This window comes from Podarcis pityusensis (genome assembly GCF_964106645.2).
Source record: "Podarcis pityusensis genome assembly, chromosome: 8".
In the NCBI taxonomy this organism is placed as follows: Eukaryota; Metazoa; Chordata; class Lepidosauria; order Squamata; family Lacertidae; genus Podarcis; species Podarcis pityusensis.
This window is the reverse complement of record NC_138033.1, coordinates 34,805,069-34,821,464: the sequence shown is the minus strand read 5'-3', so window position 1 is coordinate 34,821,464 and position 16,396 is coordinate 34,805,069. Positions and strand designations below refer to the sequence as shown.

General features: G+C 42.2%; 1 protein-coding gene across 2 annotated transcripts in view; it reads right to left on the bottom strand.

Annotated features, from left to right (window-relative positions):
• Nucleotides 1-16,396, bottom strand: part of NUP93 (nucleoporin 93) — a 69,132-nt gene that overhangs the window by 46,916 nt on the left and 5,820 nt on the right. The window contains exons 1-3 of one of the 2 annotated variants that reach the window (XM_081017003.1): nt 13,592-13,613; nt 11,854-12,061; nt 10,587-10,704 (exon numbers count right to left, since the gene is read on the bottom strand). In XM_081017003.1, the coding sequence (XP_080873129.1) occupies nt 10,587-10,704; nt 11,854-12,032 (297 nt within the window). In that variant the 5' untranslated portion in view covers nt 12,033-12,061; nt 13,592-13,613. Of the gene's footprint in view, nt 1-10,586; nt 10,705-11,853; nt 12,062-13,591; nt 13,614-16,396 lie in introns of those variants that run through there. The other variant, XM_081017002.1, reaches the window with a different exon arrangement.

Sequence of the window (16,396 nt, the reverse complement as noted above, 5' to 3'; positions counted from 1 at the left end):
TGTTTTTCAGAGCCTTCCCCCGCCTCCCTTCTGCTTTTAAAAGTCCGCTTTACCAAATCTAATAATTATAGGCAGCTGCAAGCGCATCTCACTGGCAGCCTGATTAACAAAGGGAAGCAGAGAGGAGAGCCTGACAAATGGGGTTAGAAAGAACTGCCTTGGTGCTGACCACAAATTACTTCCCAGGTAGAGCCAGCAAGAAAGCAGCAGGAGTCATTATGGGTGTGGGTAGGTGTGTACACCCCCCCCCACGGAACGGACAGACACCCACCTTTCCATTTTACTGACTCATAGCAAGAGCCTGGTAATTAATGGTCTTAATCCACTACTAGAGATTGAGAAAAATCTCAATACAGTCCAACAATGCATTCACTTCAGTGGAAATAAAGCTTCAAGCTACCAGTAATTGTAATCCTTCTGCACTAACCATGCAGAAAGCAATTAAATCCAGCTATTTCTCTTTCTCTTAGGGCCATTTCACCCCACAAATGGTCCCAAGAAAGGGCTGCTCCAAATTATTGAAATTTATACCCTACATTATAGAATGTAGGCCTGGAGGATAAATTTGGTTTAATTCACACTTCCCAAAACAATACATAAACTAAAACACAGCTGTCTTTTGAAATGCATCCTTCTAAGAATTTTACAATACAATTCTCCAATCAAACACTGTTCATGCAAAAAGGTGCATATTGGGGGGAATTGTTAAAATCCATACCTTGGTGGGTACATTAAGAGAAATGTGTACTACATTGTTGCAAAACTTCAAGATGATTTTTTTTTTTAAATTACAAAGTGATGCAGAAAGGTGGTGAATGGAACTTAAGACTGTAAAATGAAAAAACGAGACACAACAAAATCAATAGATTTGTCTGTCTATAGCAGAATGTGAATGCACCTGGTGAGTACATTGAGAAATGGTGTAAAATCGCTGTAAATGGTGTAAAATAGTTTTCCCCACCCAGGAAAAAACAGCTGTTTTTTTCTCATGGCTTCAACGTTTCTGGAAATTTTACATCTATAGTTTCCAAGATATTAACTGAAGTGAGTTTCAGCACTCTCAGAGCTTAGACCAACATCTAACACCACCTTTTGTTCTCAGATGCAAAGGCAACACTTTAGGTGATAAGTACTTGTACAAATATACTGCTTAAGTGACTACTGTTCCTTTTTCAATTGAGGAGGATGGGGACCTAGGCATCATCCATGTGACCTCCTAGGTGCCCCACCAGGTCTGGGTTCCACCACTTGACTATCAAGATCTCCAGTGTAACGATGGCACATGGCACCAGAACCTAAATCATTTCAGTGGATTGGGGCCTGGTACAAGCCATGTGCACCCTGGGATATATTCTCCTCCTCCCTGTTACCTGACCCCAGCTCTGACCCTTTTGTCTCTATGAAATGCTACGTGGCATGAACACAGGGATCCTGGCTTTAATTGCAGCAGAACAACCAGGAAATAACATTGACAATGATCCTGAGCTGGAGAACGGTCATGCCAAAACTAGTTTTAGATACAACCATACATCACTCAAGCCTGGCCCTGAAACTGTATGACTAATAGTTGGCATTTATTTTTTTCCATGCTAACCACTACATCCATGATGAAAATGTGAAAACTACCTGCTTAGAAACCTATGATTCACAACAGATATGGCCTCCACCAATTCAAATAAAAGGGAGGGGGAGAGGGTTACGCCCAAGGGTTAAGACAGAATGCCCACCTCTGTAATAGAAAATGTTTTTAATTAGAAAAAGGGTTTAAAGAATGCAATCAAATTCTTGCCCTTTCAGGTCTACCGAGACACCTATTAATTCACCCTCCTGCAGATAGTTTATTATCTCTTGCAGCAGCAAGTAACTAAAGAAGTAGAGCAGAGTGACCCAAATTGGCATTGTAATTATTTAAGCCTATAAATAGTCATTGTCACTGCATAAATTAAAATGCTATATGGTAATGCCCTCTTTCTGGCTGTGCTGAAGTATGTTGGCACATAATATGATACAATACGATCAATAGCGCAATTCAAATATGCAGACCTTATTAATCACACCTGCTTAGTAGCTGAAAAACCATGTGTTTACATGCCTTTTTTGTTAGCGTAAATACTGACTGCAATATATATAATTTTCTAATGTTCATACAAAATCAGCCTTAAACTATCCAATGTAACAAAGTATTCTATATCTTATACATATTGATACAACAAAATGAGAGCATTCTAGCTTACACATTGTGAGAGATTACCTATTTTTTATTTTTATTATCATTGCTTATTATTATTTATTATTTGCTTTTCATCCACCCTTCCTCCCAAGAGAGCCTGGGACAGCAGACAACAAGGCAATAAAAGCAATACAAGCATTTTGAAACAAGCCAAATGCCCCACAACTAACTAATAAAGTCAAAGATGCCAGAAACAATGTCTTTCAATTACCCAGTACTGGCAAGGCAGCACACAACAGTGGTGTCACCACCAACAGGGCCTCCACTGCCAATCATAAAGCCCAATATTGTTGATACTGAAAATATGCCAACGTCACTCAAGAGTAGTGGGGAAGATAGGTCAAGACATTGTTGTTCTGGATTTCACTTTGCCCACAAGATCACCAGCACCTCCTCATCAGGGACAGCTTAAACATTACCCACATAAGATCACTCCCACTTGAGCCAGCAAGTCTTGCCTATAGTGCGTTCTATGGGGTTGTCACTAGGCACCATGGATGAACTGATCTGAACCTGCTGGCTGAAAACATCTGCAAAAATCCAGAGTGATGCTCCACACAGAAAGCAAGGGAACTTTTTTTTAACCACTATAAGGCAAAATACTTCCATATTTATTTCAGAGAAGAAATCAAAGTGCTGTTTCCGATCATATCATCACCAATAATACCCAAACCACCACCAACTCAAGAAGCTGAAGCATTCAGGCTTCTTACAAAAAATATATATCATTTATTTGTTTACATATTTACCGCACCCAAATGAACAATGCTACTTCTAAAGGTAATCCCAAGTTGTGATGTTACCAGACTGAAATGACAGTACAATACAATACACAAAACATAATGACGTTCATGTCTTTTCTATGCTATGCTTTTTTAAATAAGACAAACCTGAGTAATGTGCATTAAAGAGCCATCCTTCCTAGTATTGGCAAGATAATAAATATTAAAACAAAAGAAACTGCAGGCTTCATGTGCTTTTAAAATTAAACTCACATTAGTACTCTAAGGACAGATGGCCAACGTGCATTATAAACTGCAGAACTGCAACCTATTCTGGCCCAAAGCCAAAAGCTTAATGGACGTTCCAAGGCACCAAGTAAGGAAATAGTTCTGTATTAATGTCTACAAATAAGTCAACAATCAATGCTTCAATATTACCGTAAATATGTGATACACCCTTTGAAACTCACTCTCCAGTAAAAGCCTAACCTCAGCTGTAAGCACAACAGCTGCAATCTTAAGGTAGGAATGAAACCCAATTTGTTATCACAGCTATCAAAACAGATTTACCTTCCTGGCCCATGCAGTATTTTAGTACTGCAGAGTAATTTTTTATCCTATATCCTGTGGTCACCCTAAGGTATAAAATTTTATAAAATGCAGCACTTAAACTGTAAATAAAAAAGGCAGATCAGCAGATAGACAAAAAAAGAGAGAGACAAACTGCTTAGGTATTTAGTTCAACCTTTACCATTCTGCTGCCCTCCAAATGTGTTGCACTACAACTCTCATCAGCCCCTGTCAACTATTAGTGAAGGCTGATTGAGGTTCAAACACAGCCCTGAGAGCATCTGGTACTTTCATCAGCCCTACCACCTCCTCCAATTAAGATAGTATGGAAATCTGCAGATAAAACATGGAGCTGTGGGTTGTAGCCAGCTACATTCTACTCAGAATAGATCCACTGAAATTAGGAGGCCTAACTTAACCATGGCTAGTAATTTCAACAGGTCTACTCTTAGTAAAACCTCTCTTTTTTCCCAGGGGAGCAGTACAAAAACATTTTGCCACCCCAGCTGTTATGGTGTCTGGCAAACTGCAAGCCCAGATGGGATGCTGCTTGCACAAGACATGTGGTTGTGTTGCAACATCATGCCTCACACCCAAAGAGTGTTCACTAACAGTTCCTCGTTATCCTGGGGAAAAGTGATAAGGGGGGTGCCACAGGGTTCTGTCCTGGGCCTGTTGTTGTTCAGCATCTTTATAAACCACTTGGATAAAGGTATTGGGGGGATGCACATCAAATTTGCAGGTGACATGAAACTGGGAGGGGTAGCTAATGCTGCATAATACAGAATTGGGCTTCACTATGACCTTAACAGATTGGAGAACTGAGCCCAAACTAACAAAATGAATTTTAATAGGGACAAATGTAATGCTCTGCATTTAGGTTGGAAGAACCAGCTGCACAAATATAATGGGGACATTTAGCTTGCCAGTAGTACAAGTAGAAATGATTTAGGGGTCTTAGTAGACCCTCAAGCTCAACATGAGTCAATAGTGTGATGAAGCAGCAAAAAAGTGAATGCTACTCTAGATTGCATCAACAGAAGTCTAGTGTCCAGATCAAGGGAAGTAAAGTAGGGCAACGGGGAATAATTACTCATTTATGTGTACAATGGGCACAGTGGCATAGTTTGGAGCTTAACCAAAAGGAGGAGACTGGATGCTCTTGCTTCTGTTACAAACTAACCATCGTTTCATGTTATATCCAAACTTGTATTTAGATTTATCTACATTTTACAAGGGACGTGGGTGGTGCAGTGGTAGAAACCACTGAGCCTCTTGGGCTTTGCTGATCAGAAGGTTGGTGATTCAGATCCCCGTGACGGGGTGAGCTCCCGTTGCTCTGTCCCAGCTCCTGCCAACCTAGCAGTTCGAAAGCACACCAAAATGTGCAAGTGGATAAATAGGTACTGCTTTGGCGGGAAGGTAAAAGGTGTTTCCGTGTGCTGCTCTGGTTTTGGTGTTCTGTTGCGCCAGAAGCGACTTAGTCATGCTGGCCACATGGCCCAGAAAAACTGTTTGCGGACAAATGTCGGCTCCCTCGGTCTGTAAAGCGAGATAAGCGGCACAGTCGTCTGTGACTGGACTTAACTGTCAGGGGCATTTGCCTTTTTTAAAAAAATAATAATTACAAAAACATGCCAACTTCATAAACCATATTCTATCCTAGTCAAAATGAATACAGCCATGCAACATTTCGTAAAAGGAATCAGGAAAAGAGATGTCTCATCTGTTTCTGAAATGATATAGCATTTGCTCTGACAGAGCATTCTTTAACCCACTGAGGTCTAGTAAGTAGTGATCTCATGATTATTTTACAGCATATGATGGACTCTAAAGAGCTGTTGCTGCAGAATGTTGAACATCTTCAGCTTAGAACTTATAAATTAGAAACAAAAGCAACCGGCACTCATGTAGTATTCCTTCTGGCGCTGATACTCTGGAGCAGACTCTTCAGCCAGCATTGAAGGTATGAGGTTTCAGCCCTTAAGATTTATCCATTTGTTTCTGGTGACATAGAGCAGAACACAAGCATGCAAGCAAGCAAGTAAACTACTGTCCAGCATATTCTGATTGCCACCAAATGGAAAGCTCTTATTCTTTGCAGAGGTTTCGGCACAACAAAACCCAGTACATCTCTCCAACAGCTTTCGGAAACAACAGGCTGTGTTCTGAACCAAGAATACCAAATGAAATATTCACGAAGTGCATTAGCGCACTAGAGCCTACATTTCGGACAGGCATGGAATCCAGGCACAATCCAGCACTTCAGAGACCACTAAAGCCTGGCTGCATTTCAACAGTATTGGGGTGGGCAGAGTCTTCACAAAGAAGGAAGACTTTCACTCTTGCTCAGCTCAACCCCATTGCTCAGCCAATAACGATTGCAGATATATGAGGCAACGAGAGACAGCATGGGACACACCTGCCATCTGCCCACTTTCTTCTGATTTTATTAGGCCACTGGTAACTCTAATGCAGGGCTGTGGAGTCTTTTTCAGCCCAAGGGCAGCATTACCTTCTGGGTATTCTTCTTAAGTGGGGCACATGCCCGTTGCGGGTGGGGCCAGAGACAAAAGTAGCACAGCAACAAATGCAAAAGAAATGCACATGCTATCTTTACACAATAGGTAGTTTTACACACACTCCTGCAGTTTCTTTTGCTTTAATATTTCTTTACTGTAAATACAGCAGCACTCTTTGATGCCCCAACTCAATCAACTGGCATTTCTGCTAACCCTGGGACCAAATAAGAGTGGCATTTACCGTATTTTTCGCTCTATAACACGCACTCGACCATAACACGCACGTAGTTTTTAGAGGAGGAAAATCCGTAGGCATGCCACCGTAGGCATTCCCTCCATAACACGCACAGACATTTCCCCTTACTTTTTAGGAGGAAAAAAGTGAGTGTTATGGTGCAAAAAATACGGTAAATAAGATCTGGCTAATGCATTAATACACACACCAGTTTGGACCATAACTGAACAAATCTGCCTTTGAATGAATCTGTCTGAACATTCAAGAGGTGAAAATTTAATTTATCCCTTGAATGATTCAGTAAGTCAATAAACAAACTAAGCAAACAATGTTGCTGTGTTTTAAGCAAAAGAGCAATATTCGGGTGGACTACATTTTTTAGGATGCACTGTCAATTCTTGCAAGGGAGAATTATTGCTGAAAGTCCAAACCTCAACCCCTATATTTCCAGACCACCACCCTCCCCACATAGAGCAAAGACTAAACCAAGAGTATGTCCTGCTGTGTGCATTGGACTGATGATCATTTGAAACAGCCCAATGGTTGCCATGAAGTCCATGAACTCCTGAGCTAGATCTGAGGCATCCCCACTATGGATGCTGAAGTCACCCTAAAACACAGTTCTTGTTTCCTCTAACATCACACCCAATTCAACCTTGGCCAGCACAGTCAGGGAGGCTGATTAGCAGTAGGGTGGGCGGTAACAACTACAGAATCCCTAGCCAGTCTCTTTGGTCCAACACCAGATGCAAGCTTGAATACATGGGCAACCAGAGTGGAGTCAAAGTTAGCCCACCCACCTCCCACACCCAGGTCTCAGTAATACACTAAGCCAACCTCCTCACCCACAACAGAATTGTGGATCAGCATGGTTCTGTTATGGACTGACCTGGCATTCAGACGTAGAACCACTAGACTGTTGGGGACAGTGGCAAAGAATCCATTGTTACCAGCAAGAGGATATCAGGCACAAGCACCTATCACAAGGTGAAGGGCTGCGAACCTGGCTTCAGAAAGGCAGCATGAGGGCAATGCCCCAGAGCCATCCTGTCACATTCCATTCTCAAAGCCTAAGTACTTGCTAAGCTTTGGGAAGGAGGCACAAGGGTTCCAGAGTCCTTGTGCTTCCTTCCCAATGTCAGCTAAACTCACAATCACATTTTTGCACAGGTGTGGGAGGGGAGGAGGAACAAATAAATGGAGAGTTGGTTCCTTCCTTCCTTCCCCACCCACCTGTGAAAAGCTGTGACTGCATAAGTAAAGTAAGTTACCTATACTCAATATGATTTTTTAAAAAGGTACTTTTTGAACAGCTAAAAAGTAGAATGGATTCCTTGCAGATTTAACCACAGGGAAATAACCCAAAGCGTACAGCTCAGTATAACAGATTTTGCATAATGCCATTAAGCCTGTCATCTTACTGGCAATTCTGAAGCCAAAGATTTAAAAGCTGAAGAGATTGTGGATTCACCGTAACACTAAAGGAGCCCCAGTAAACATCACTGTGCCTATTATTACAAATGCATTTCACATTTATGGGATGTGTCATCCTTAATTCCAGGCAGATTAAGTGGGAATTGCACTGAGCACAGACTAATACCTGAAATGTAGCAGTGATGTCAATACAAAATCAAATGAAATATTGCATGAGAAAAAACAGCTGCTTGAGAACAGGACCTCTTTGTTCTGCACTTTGGGCTGCTTTTCCCACACTAGTTCCGAGATATGCATCTTAGATGTTTTAAAAGTACAGTTAAAGCATAATGTGCGAAGGCAACGGGCATGAGTTTGCACGCACCCACCCCTTAGGCTATGTTAGAATATGGTGTTATAACTAGGGTTTAGTGTGATGATGTGGAGCCATAGCCAGTCTTGGACTTATGCATTCCCTCGTCTTCCTCTGGCACAACCACATGCTTCTGCTTTCATTTTCAATTAACTGCTGTCATATGAAACCCCAAACTGTGGTTAATTTTCACTATGATTTGCTGAAATGGGAAAATCTCATTAAGCACGGTTTGAAGTTGATGTGTTTCAACAAACCATAGCTAAGTTTAACCATAGTCTATCCAGTTTGAACCATCACAACCACCTGTGGTTAATTGAAAATGAAAATTAAAGCTTCTAACCTCCTCCTGTACCCACAACCAGAGGAAGACAGAGGAGGATGTAAGCCCAAGATCACTGTGACTTACATTCACTGGGAGGTAGGACCAGCTGCAGCTTTCTCCCAAGTCTTCAACTGGTGGAAAGAGTCAATCACTCTTTATCATGTGAAAAGGCAATTAGGCTTCTTCCTCACCTTATGATGACATGCCTTTCAACAAACCCAACATCCAACCATTTTCTGTCATGGTGGAAGAATAAATTTAGGGGTATGGAATTTCTCTGAAGGCCTGGTCCTAATTTAATTACAACATCTGACTGCAAGTGGTCCTCTATCTACTGCTCAGTTTTAAGATTGTTAGGGTAGGTCAGCGGTTTAAACAAGATGAGAAAACAACAAAAATAGATCAAAAGAATAAAATTTTATTTGTAAGGAAATTTATTCCCTAACAAAGGGGAAAGGTTAAGCAGTTACAGATCAAGACTAAGCAAGCTGATGTGCCTTCCTGATTGATGGGACCCCACTCCAGTCATGGAACCAAAATCCTATTTTGATCAAAACCTACTAAATTCTTGGTCAGCTCCTCCTCCGTGATCTACACAAATCATGACTACACAAATCTGATTGGTTAGGGCCTTCAAATGGATTTAGTATTCTCATTTTAGTAATCAGGGCTCGGGCTCAGGTTGTTTGTTGCTGAAGCAACACCAGAACTTTCAGTTCCTCTAGCACAGCCTGAATCCTGCCTTTCCTCAGAGCAGTGCAACAGGAAGGAAGCCATGTGTTCTCCCTTAAGGACTCTCCTGTTTTTTTTTAACCATATTGGGAGGGTCCAAAGGAACCCCAGTGGTTCACTGGATGCTGCACCTCATGAGCTCAAGAGTAACCTATGAAGGCATGCCTACCTTCAGTGCTACACTGTCTGCCTTCAAAATGGATATGAAAATGAAGTCCCTCCAAAATACAAAGACTCATCCACCCAAGAAAAAACTCACCCCACTCTCAAGTGACAGGAATCTACTACAAGATTCCTCATCAATTACTCTAATGGGAGCCATTTCCGAAACTACCCTCTTTTTGTATCAGCCATCTAAGTTTATTACTGCTAAATAATTCACATAATTAACCAAGATGCAATTTGGCATGCCTCTCCCCAATCAACAGTAAAAAAAATATGGTTTAAGAAACAAGTTCAGATCAGCAAGACACTCAATTGATTAACAGAAGAGGGCAGGGAGGCTGATGGGCTAAGACCTTGGGCCATATAATACTACTGAGCCATTCAAAGCACAAATTTTATAGACATCCATTCCGGCTAAAGCCTTGATTGAAAGGAAAACAGAAGTTTACAAGGATGTAGTAGCTGAAGTTCTGTCTGCCTTTATTTGAAAGTCTGGAATCCTAATGAATCTGCCAGTGCCACCCACTACAACACAATGGGGTGGTGTGGTGGGGAGATGAAGAGGCAGCTGATTCAGTAAAGAAAGGAATAATGTTGAAAAGAGGACAGATTGTACTTACACTTCAAATTCAGTACAAGAAAACCCAAATTCTGTACTGAAAATAGATTGTGCATCAGTATTATCTACAATCACTTGAAGCTGCTCACCAGAGATTCAGATAAGAGTCTCCCCGCTCCCCAGCCTTACCTGGGGAATCTGGGGGCTGAACCTGAGACCTTACGCGCACAAAGCATGAGCTCTACCACTGAGCTACAGCTCTTTCCCTAAAGAGAAAACAGATGCAACAAGGGAGGCAAACACAGAATTCTGCCTTCTGGGATTGGTGGCTTTTTGCAAAGATGGGTCTTGAATGCAGCACATAGTTCATGCTGATGAAATCATACCAACTTCAGGGAGGTTTATGCAACCTATGTGCAGAATCATTTTTCCAACCCGACTGTCTCATACTAAAACTTTCGATCCTAATATTTAAAGCATGAATATTTGAAACATGTAGATATTGAAGGTAGAATTTGTCATCACTGAAGGAGGGGCGGTAAGAAAAGAACTCTAGGAAATTCACAATTAACTTCACAGAAATATCCCTATTGATAGGAAAATGTGGGGAAACTATCTTAGTACTTAAAAGTGTTGCAATCAGTACAGCTCAAACGCTTCCCCCAAAAGCTGGCAGTAACCCATTACTGTTCGCTGCTGATTCTGATACTGTTCACACTTCATTACACAAAGCCCCTTACCTGTATATCTGTGTCCTTTACAGGCTCTAGAGGCTCAAATGTTGTTACAGCACTAAGACTCTCCAACCGCTGGGAGATGTGGGAGATGTCAAGACCTCTGGACCCAAGGAGAACTGATCTATAAGAGACATGAAAAGGCAGGGGGATGAGACTACAAATACTTTCACAGTGACAGACCCCAAAATTATGCACTTGCTCCTTCAGGGAGAGTAGCAACGCCATCCAGGGCAGGCAACTTACTGACTTCCAGACACACTCACAGAGCCTCCATCTTCCCATGATTCAGACTCAATTTATTAGTCTTCACCCAGCCCACCACTGCATCCAGACACTGGTCCAAGGCCTTTTCAGCCACTCCCAGTTCAGATGTTACAAAGAAACAGAGTTGGGTATCATTGGCGTACTGATGAGACTTTGCTCAAAAACTCCTGATTGTTTGAGGAACTGGACGTGGGGAAGAGATTCATTTCCTTCAAGGACACAAATCACTCCATCTATTGAATTGCTGGAGCAGCTTTGTATTTGTATCCGTATCTGCAAAGCCTACAAGCTGTATGTTTTTATCAACATCCAAAACTGCATCACTGAAGCTTTATCTTCTGCAGAAGTAAGCTAGTTTGGACCTTAAGCTGCCTCTGTGTGGTGACTGGAACTGGGGGCAACTTCCACTACATGGGCATCTCACCTCAGACTCTCAACACTAATGACCACTCCCAACAGCTTCATGTAAGTGTTAAATGGCATCAGAGACAATATAGTGCTCTGTAGCACCAGTAGATCAAAAGCAAAGGGCTGAGAAGCAATAATCCAGTGCTACTTTTTGCCCCTGAAGATACAACTGGACCCACTGTGAAACAGTGCCCCTGATACCCATCTCTTGTAGACAGTCCAGGAGGATATCACTATCAATAGGATTTACTAAGAGAAACAGGTTCACAATCTCCCCTCTCAATAGAGGTCATCCACCAGGGTAATCAAGGAAGATTCATTCCTGAACCCAGGTTGGAATGGGTATAGATAATAATCCACCCTTCCTCCCCAAATGGTGTCTAGGACAGCCCACAATAAAATTACATAAAAGCAATTTAAAAATACATCATAACACATTCCACAGAGAATATAAAAATAATGACCTACAGTGCAACCCTAAGCATATCGCTCAGAATTCAGTCCCAAGGGGTTCATTGGGGTTTACTCCCTAGTTAGGTCTGCTGCTATAAGCATCTTACCAATAAGACTAAAAGCTTCAAGCAAACCAGGAACTTACGCCTTGACATCTGCCGTCTCCTGGGAAGTGCGGGTCAGTGTCCGGGAGCGCAGGCGCTCTCCTGCTTGCTGGATCTCTTGGAGGTTGCGTTCGACATGAGGAAGCTCAGCGATGCCCTCTGTTTCGGCTGCAAGCTGCTCTGCCTGCTGCAGGAGCTCCCCAAACCCTTCCCCATCCATTTGGGAGGCTGCTCACTGTGTGGACTGACCTGAGGGAAATGGGTATGAAAAGGCACCTTAGAAAGAATGGAATGTACAATCATGACAACCTGAAAAGGCTACTGACAACAACAATGTCAGCCTCCAATTAACCTGTGTGAAAAAATAATAGACTGAAGCTTGCTGTGGTCAGTCTTATGGATAAAAGCAAAATATGTGCCAGTCCTCACCTACACATCACTTGTGCATAAAGAGGTAACCCTAAAGACTGTAAAAATTCTAGTGACTGTCATGTAAGCTTATTAAAGCCTTCACTTATCATCTTAGGTAACTTTAAGAGGAACTAGAAAAAATGATGGCTGATAAGGCTATCAATGTCATGATGGCTGTATCCTACTTCCAGACCTGGAAGAAGAGTAGCATGGGAACAACAGCAGGAGAGCACCAGAACCCTCCTGTACTGCTTGTGGGCTTTTCAAAGGGCCAAATAAAGGCCTCATTTGGGTCCCCAGGCCTGTGCTAAAGCAAGAAAGGGAGAGCCAGGAACCAACACTTCTCTACCACAGAGGCTTAGTTGCACAGCTATGTCACCTGAAAGACCTGGAAGCAATGGACGCCATGGCCATTGCCATAAAAGTGACACAGGCTGACTGCCACAGACCACAAAGATAACTATGAGCTGTGAGCCAAGCAGTCTCTGCTTCTAAATTTAAGCTCTGATCACTGGCTCACAAAGTGGTCTCAGACAAGCTATATTATGGGGATATTGATTATGATTTTTATTATCTTAATACATGCCTATCTTACAGGGCTGTTATGAGTCAGCTAAACATGGTTAGAGTATTTTGAATTAAGTGTTGTACAAGTTATTTGTATTATTATGACCAAAAGGCCCTGAAGCATCAGTACTACTCCCCTTTCCTTGAAAGCTCCTCAGGTTCAAGTCTCTGAAATTTATTTATATGTTTGTTGACAATTTATATTCTGCTTAGTGACAATTGTCTCTAAGCTGTGTACAGCAAGTTTAACAAATAAAATAGAAACAAACTCAGATAAAAACTAACAGATAAATAGAAATACCATGTGGTCTTTCAAATGAGCTAGTCTTAAAACAAATTACAGGAGTGGGATCTGATCATTCAATTAAAGCTTTGATCCCAAGTGGGTGCTTTGCACTTTCTTCTATATATTTCAAGCTTAAGGTCCAGGGAAAAGCTATAAATCTAGAAAATATTGCTGTAGAGGGCTGTGCTTTGGGCCCTGCTCCTGAAGTTCCAGACCTCCTATAGAAGCCAGCTCAGTGTTGTAGCTGAAACCCTTGCAGATTTCAGAGGAAAGACTTACCAGCAGCAGCTGGCAGGAATCTGATATCCTAATCACAGTTATCTTCCAGAAAACTCACAAGGGGCTCCCATCCGACATTAACACTTTTCACATGTATTCCCGCGTAGGAGTCATTTCAAAGAACTCTCAGGGAGGAATAAGTTATGCCAAAACAGGCTGCAATCTGTTAAGTGCTTTAAAAGCCAGAATTTATAAAGCTTGATTTTCACTGTGCCAACCCCACTCCATAGTCTTACTTTTCACTTCTGTTTGCATTGATCTGCCTGTGGTAGTTTATTTCTCTTCCTATGTGAAGTTTGTTGATCTGTCCAATCTAACCTTTTGTTGAATCAGCCCATCCTCCACTCTGTTTAAGGCAACATTTCACTATTAGGGTAGAAATACAAGCAATACTTGGTGGTTCAGACAAACTGATAATAGGTATCAGTATAAGACGGGGTGGAAATCTTTCTTAGCCTAAGGGCTGCAATTCCCTCATGGGCAAATTTCTGGGTGTTACATGCCTCTGCTGGGCAGGGCCCTACAGGAAAGTAGACACAGGAACATATATGATTATACCCTTTGCATAGTAGGCTATGTTCAGTTAGAGGTTTCTATGCACACTTCCATTTCTCCACCCAGGCAATCAAAAGTCATTATAACACATCCAGAATGCAAAAAAGAAAAAGGAAAAAAAGCATTTGACGAGTGTATGGAACAGGGCGGATCAGAGGACTGTAGCCTAGGGAGGGGTACGTGGCCTGAGCAAAGCCCCAGTGCCCAGTGAAAGAGGCCTGGAGGGCTGCCTTTGGCTTCTAGGTCTAAGGTCCCCCACCCCGATACAAATAAAGCCACTTCCCCTCATGCCATGACATTTAAGGGTGACCAAGAAGCAGAATCCAGGATAGAGCTATGTAGGTAAGAACAGGCTTCAGAAGGGTCTAAAATATGCTTGTTTCCTACAGGGAAGTGTGCAGTGTGCACCCTGGAACCCAAGGCGCAGAGAGCGTATATGCCTTTTCCCAAGATATGGCCTACCAATCCTGGCAAGGCTTTGCTCCTGAAGAAGAAAAGCTAATCCCAGAATTCATGCAAATGCCAAAAAATGCAAATAATCAGGCTGGCTCCAGACAATGGAGACCATGTGAACCTCCCCTATCGCCAGGCCCTGGGCTCTTTGCTAACGTAAATGGCCATCAGACTTCAATAATCCAATAAATAGCTCAGGCGGTGGCCATGGAAGCCAGGGAGAGAGCCAGGTCACAGAGAAAAGGCAATTTCATGCCCTGCAATGCAGTACAGGATGTCACCTCAGCATCTCCTTGCAAGCTGCTTCCCCTTTGGCAGAGAATGACTGTGCACCGCTGACAGAAAAGCCTCTGCTGGCAGACAGTGACCGAAGCAGTTGCCCTCCCACCCAGTTAAGGCTGCCACTGCCAGTTCCAGAAGGTGCAGCAGTGCGTCTGGTACTGACAGAAGGAACAGCACACGCTCCACTTTGATCCGGTTCACTTCTCTTTTTCATTAACTACATCGTCGGTAAGACGACACCAAGAGCACCAGCAAACTTCTGCGACGACAATGAAGCCAATAAGTATGTAAAGCAAAGCACACTCCATGGGCTGCTTCCGATGATGCATTTCCCTGCTCTTGCCTTTGAACGGCACACAGGGAAGCAACCATAAATCAGTATAAAACACACATGCAAATCTGTAAAAATGCTGGAATGATCCTGAGAATATTGCTAGATTTAACCCACATCTGGCCTTTCTTCTATCCAAACAGAGTGGGGTGGGAAGGGCAGTAGGTGGAGAAAATTGGAGTGAGGATCAGGCATCTCTCAAACCAACCTCACTGAAAATTATTAGAAATGTAAAAAGGTATTGTTACGTTTATTTTAAAATAAAATAGTACTTTTATTTAAAAATAGTACTTTAAAAATGAACTGTGCAAAAAGCATTGGTAAGGCTAGCTGACAGCACTGGATCACAAAATGTGATTCAGAACCTGGGTTTGCCTCGACCAGCCATCCCCAAACTGATGCCGTCCTGATCTTTGGACTACAACTCCCATCAGCCCTAGCCAGCAGAGTTATGCTGGCCAAGACTGATGGGACCTCTAGTGCAAAATGTCAGCAGCATACCTACAAAGGCTGGTATTTGTACCAAGGAAAGCTTGTCCCACAAATCTCCAGATAAAACTGCATTTGAATCAAAGCCTTGGCATTCTTTACATTTTCTAAAAGTGAAGGTTTTAATAAAAGCCTTAAAAACAATATAATAAACATCCCCGTAACTGGAGCCTCTTTATACATCTCTGTTCCACAGCTCCAAATTATGAGTCAGGAACTAAACTACAGGTGTAGGAAGCCTATAGAAACCTAGCTTTCAGCACTACCCTAGCAGGGAAGCTTGAAAGGGTAAAAAGAAAACTCCGATATACTGTACATAGTTCCACACAATATAAATCTAGCTAGTGAGAGAGTCAGATTTGATTTTAAAATGGTAGGTTTAAAAACAAATAGAAAGCTCAGTTTTCCTAGGTTAAAATGGTTAAGCAGTTTTGTATGTGAAAGTTTCAGCTCTCAGTTCATCTTAAAAACAGCTAAAACTAGTCTCATTCATAAAAGCTGGAATTCAAGCTACACCTTAAAACTTTGGTTAAAAAAAAAAAGTACGAGCAGACAGTAATGGATGCTAGGAAAGAATTTTAAAAACACATTGCTAAATACTGGGGGAAATACATCCTGTTTCATTGAAGCAAAATGGGAAAGTGCTGCCTCAGCTGAAGCCTCCCTTATATCCCTTGGATTTTGCAATCTGTGGGGAGTGAATTCAGGAGGCAGGGTCCAACAATAGAAGGCTATGTTTGATTATGGCAAATTTTGAATGAAGGCAGCAGCAGGGGCAGGGGTGGGGGGGTGAGATACTTAAGTGCTCTTGTTGTTCAATGGCTATTTAGCCCTGGACCAGCCAAGAAATAGGGGGCTTTCTTCCCAAATGACAGGATTCAATATTTTCCAGACCATTGGTGCACAGAAGTTATAGCCTTTACATGGATAG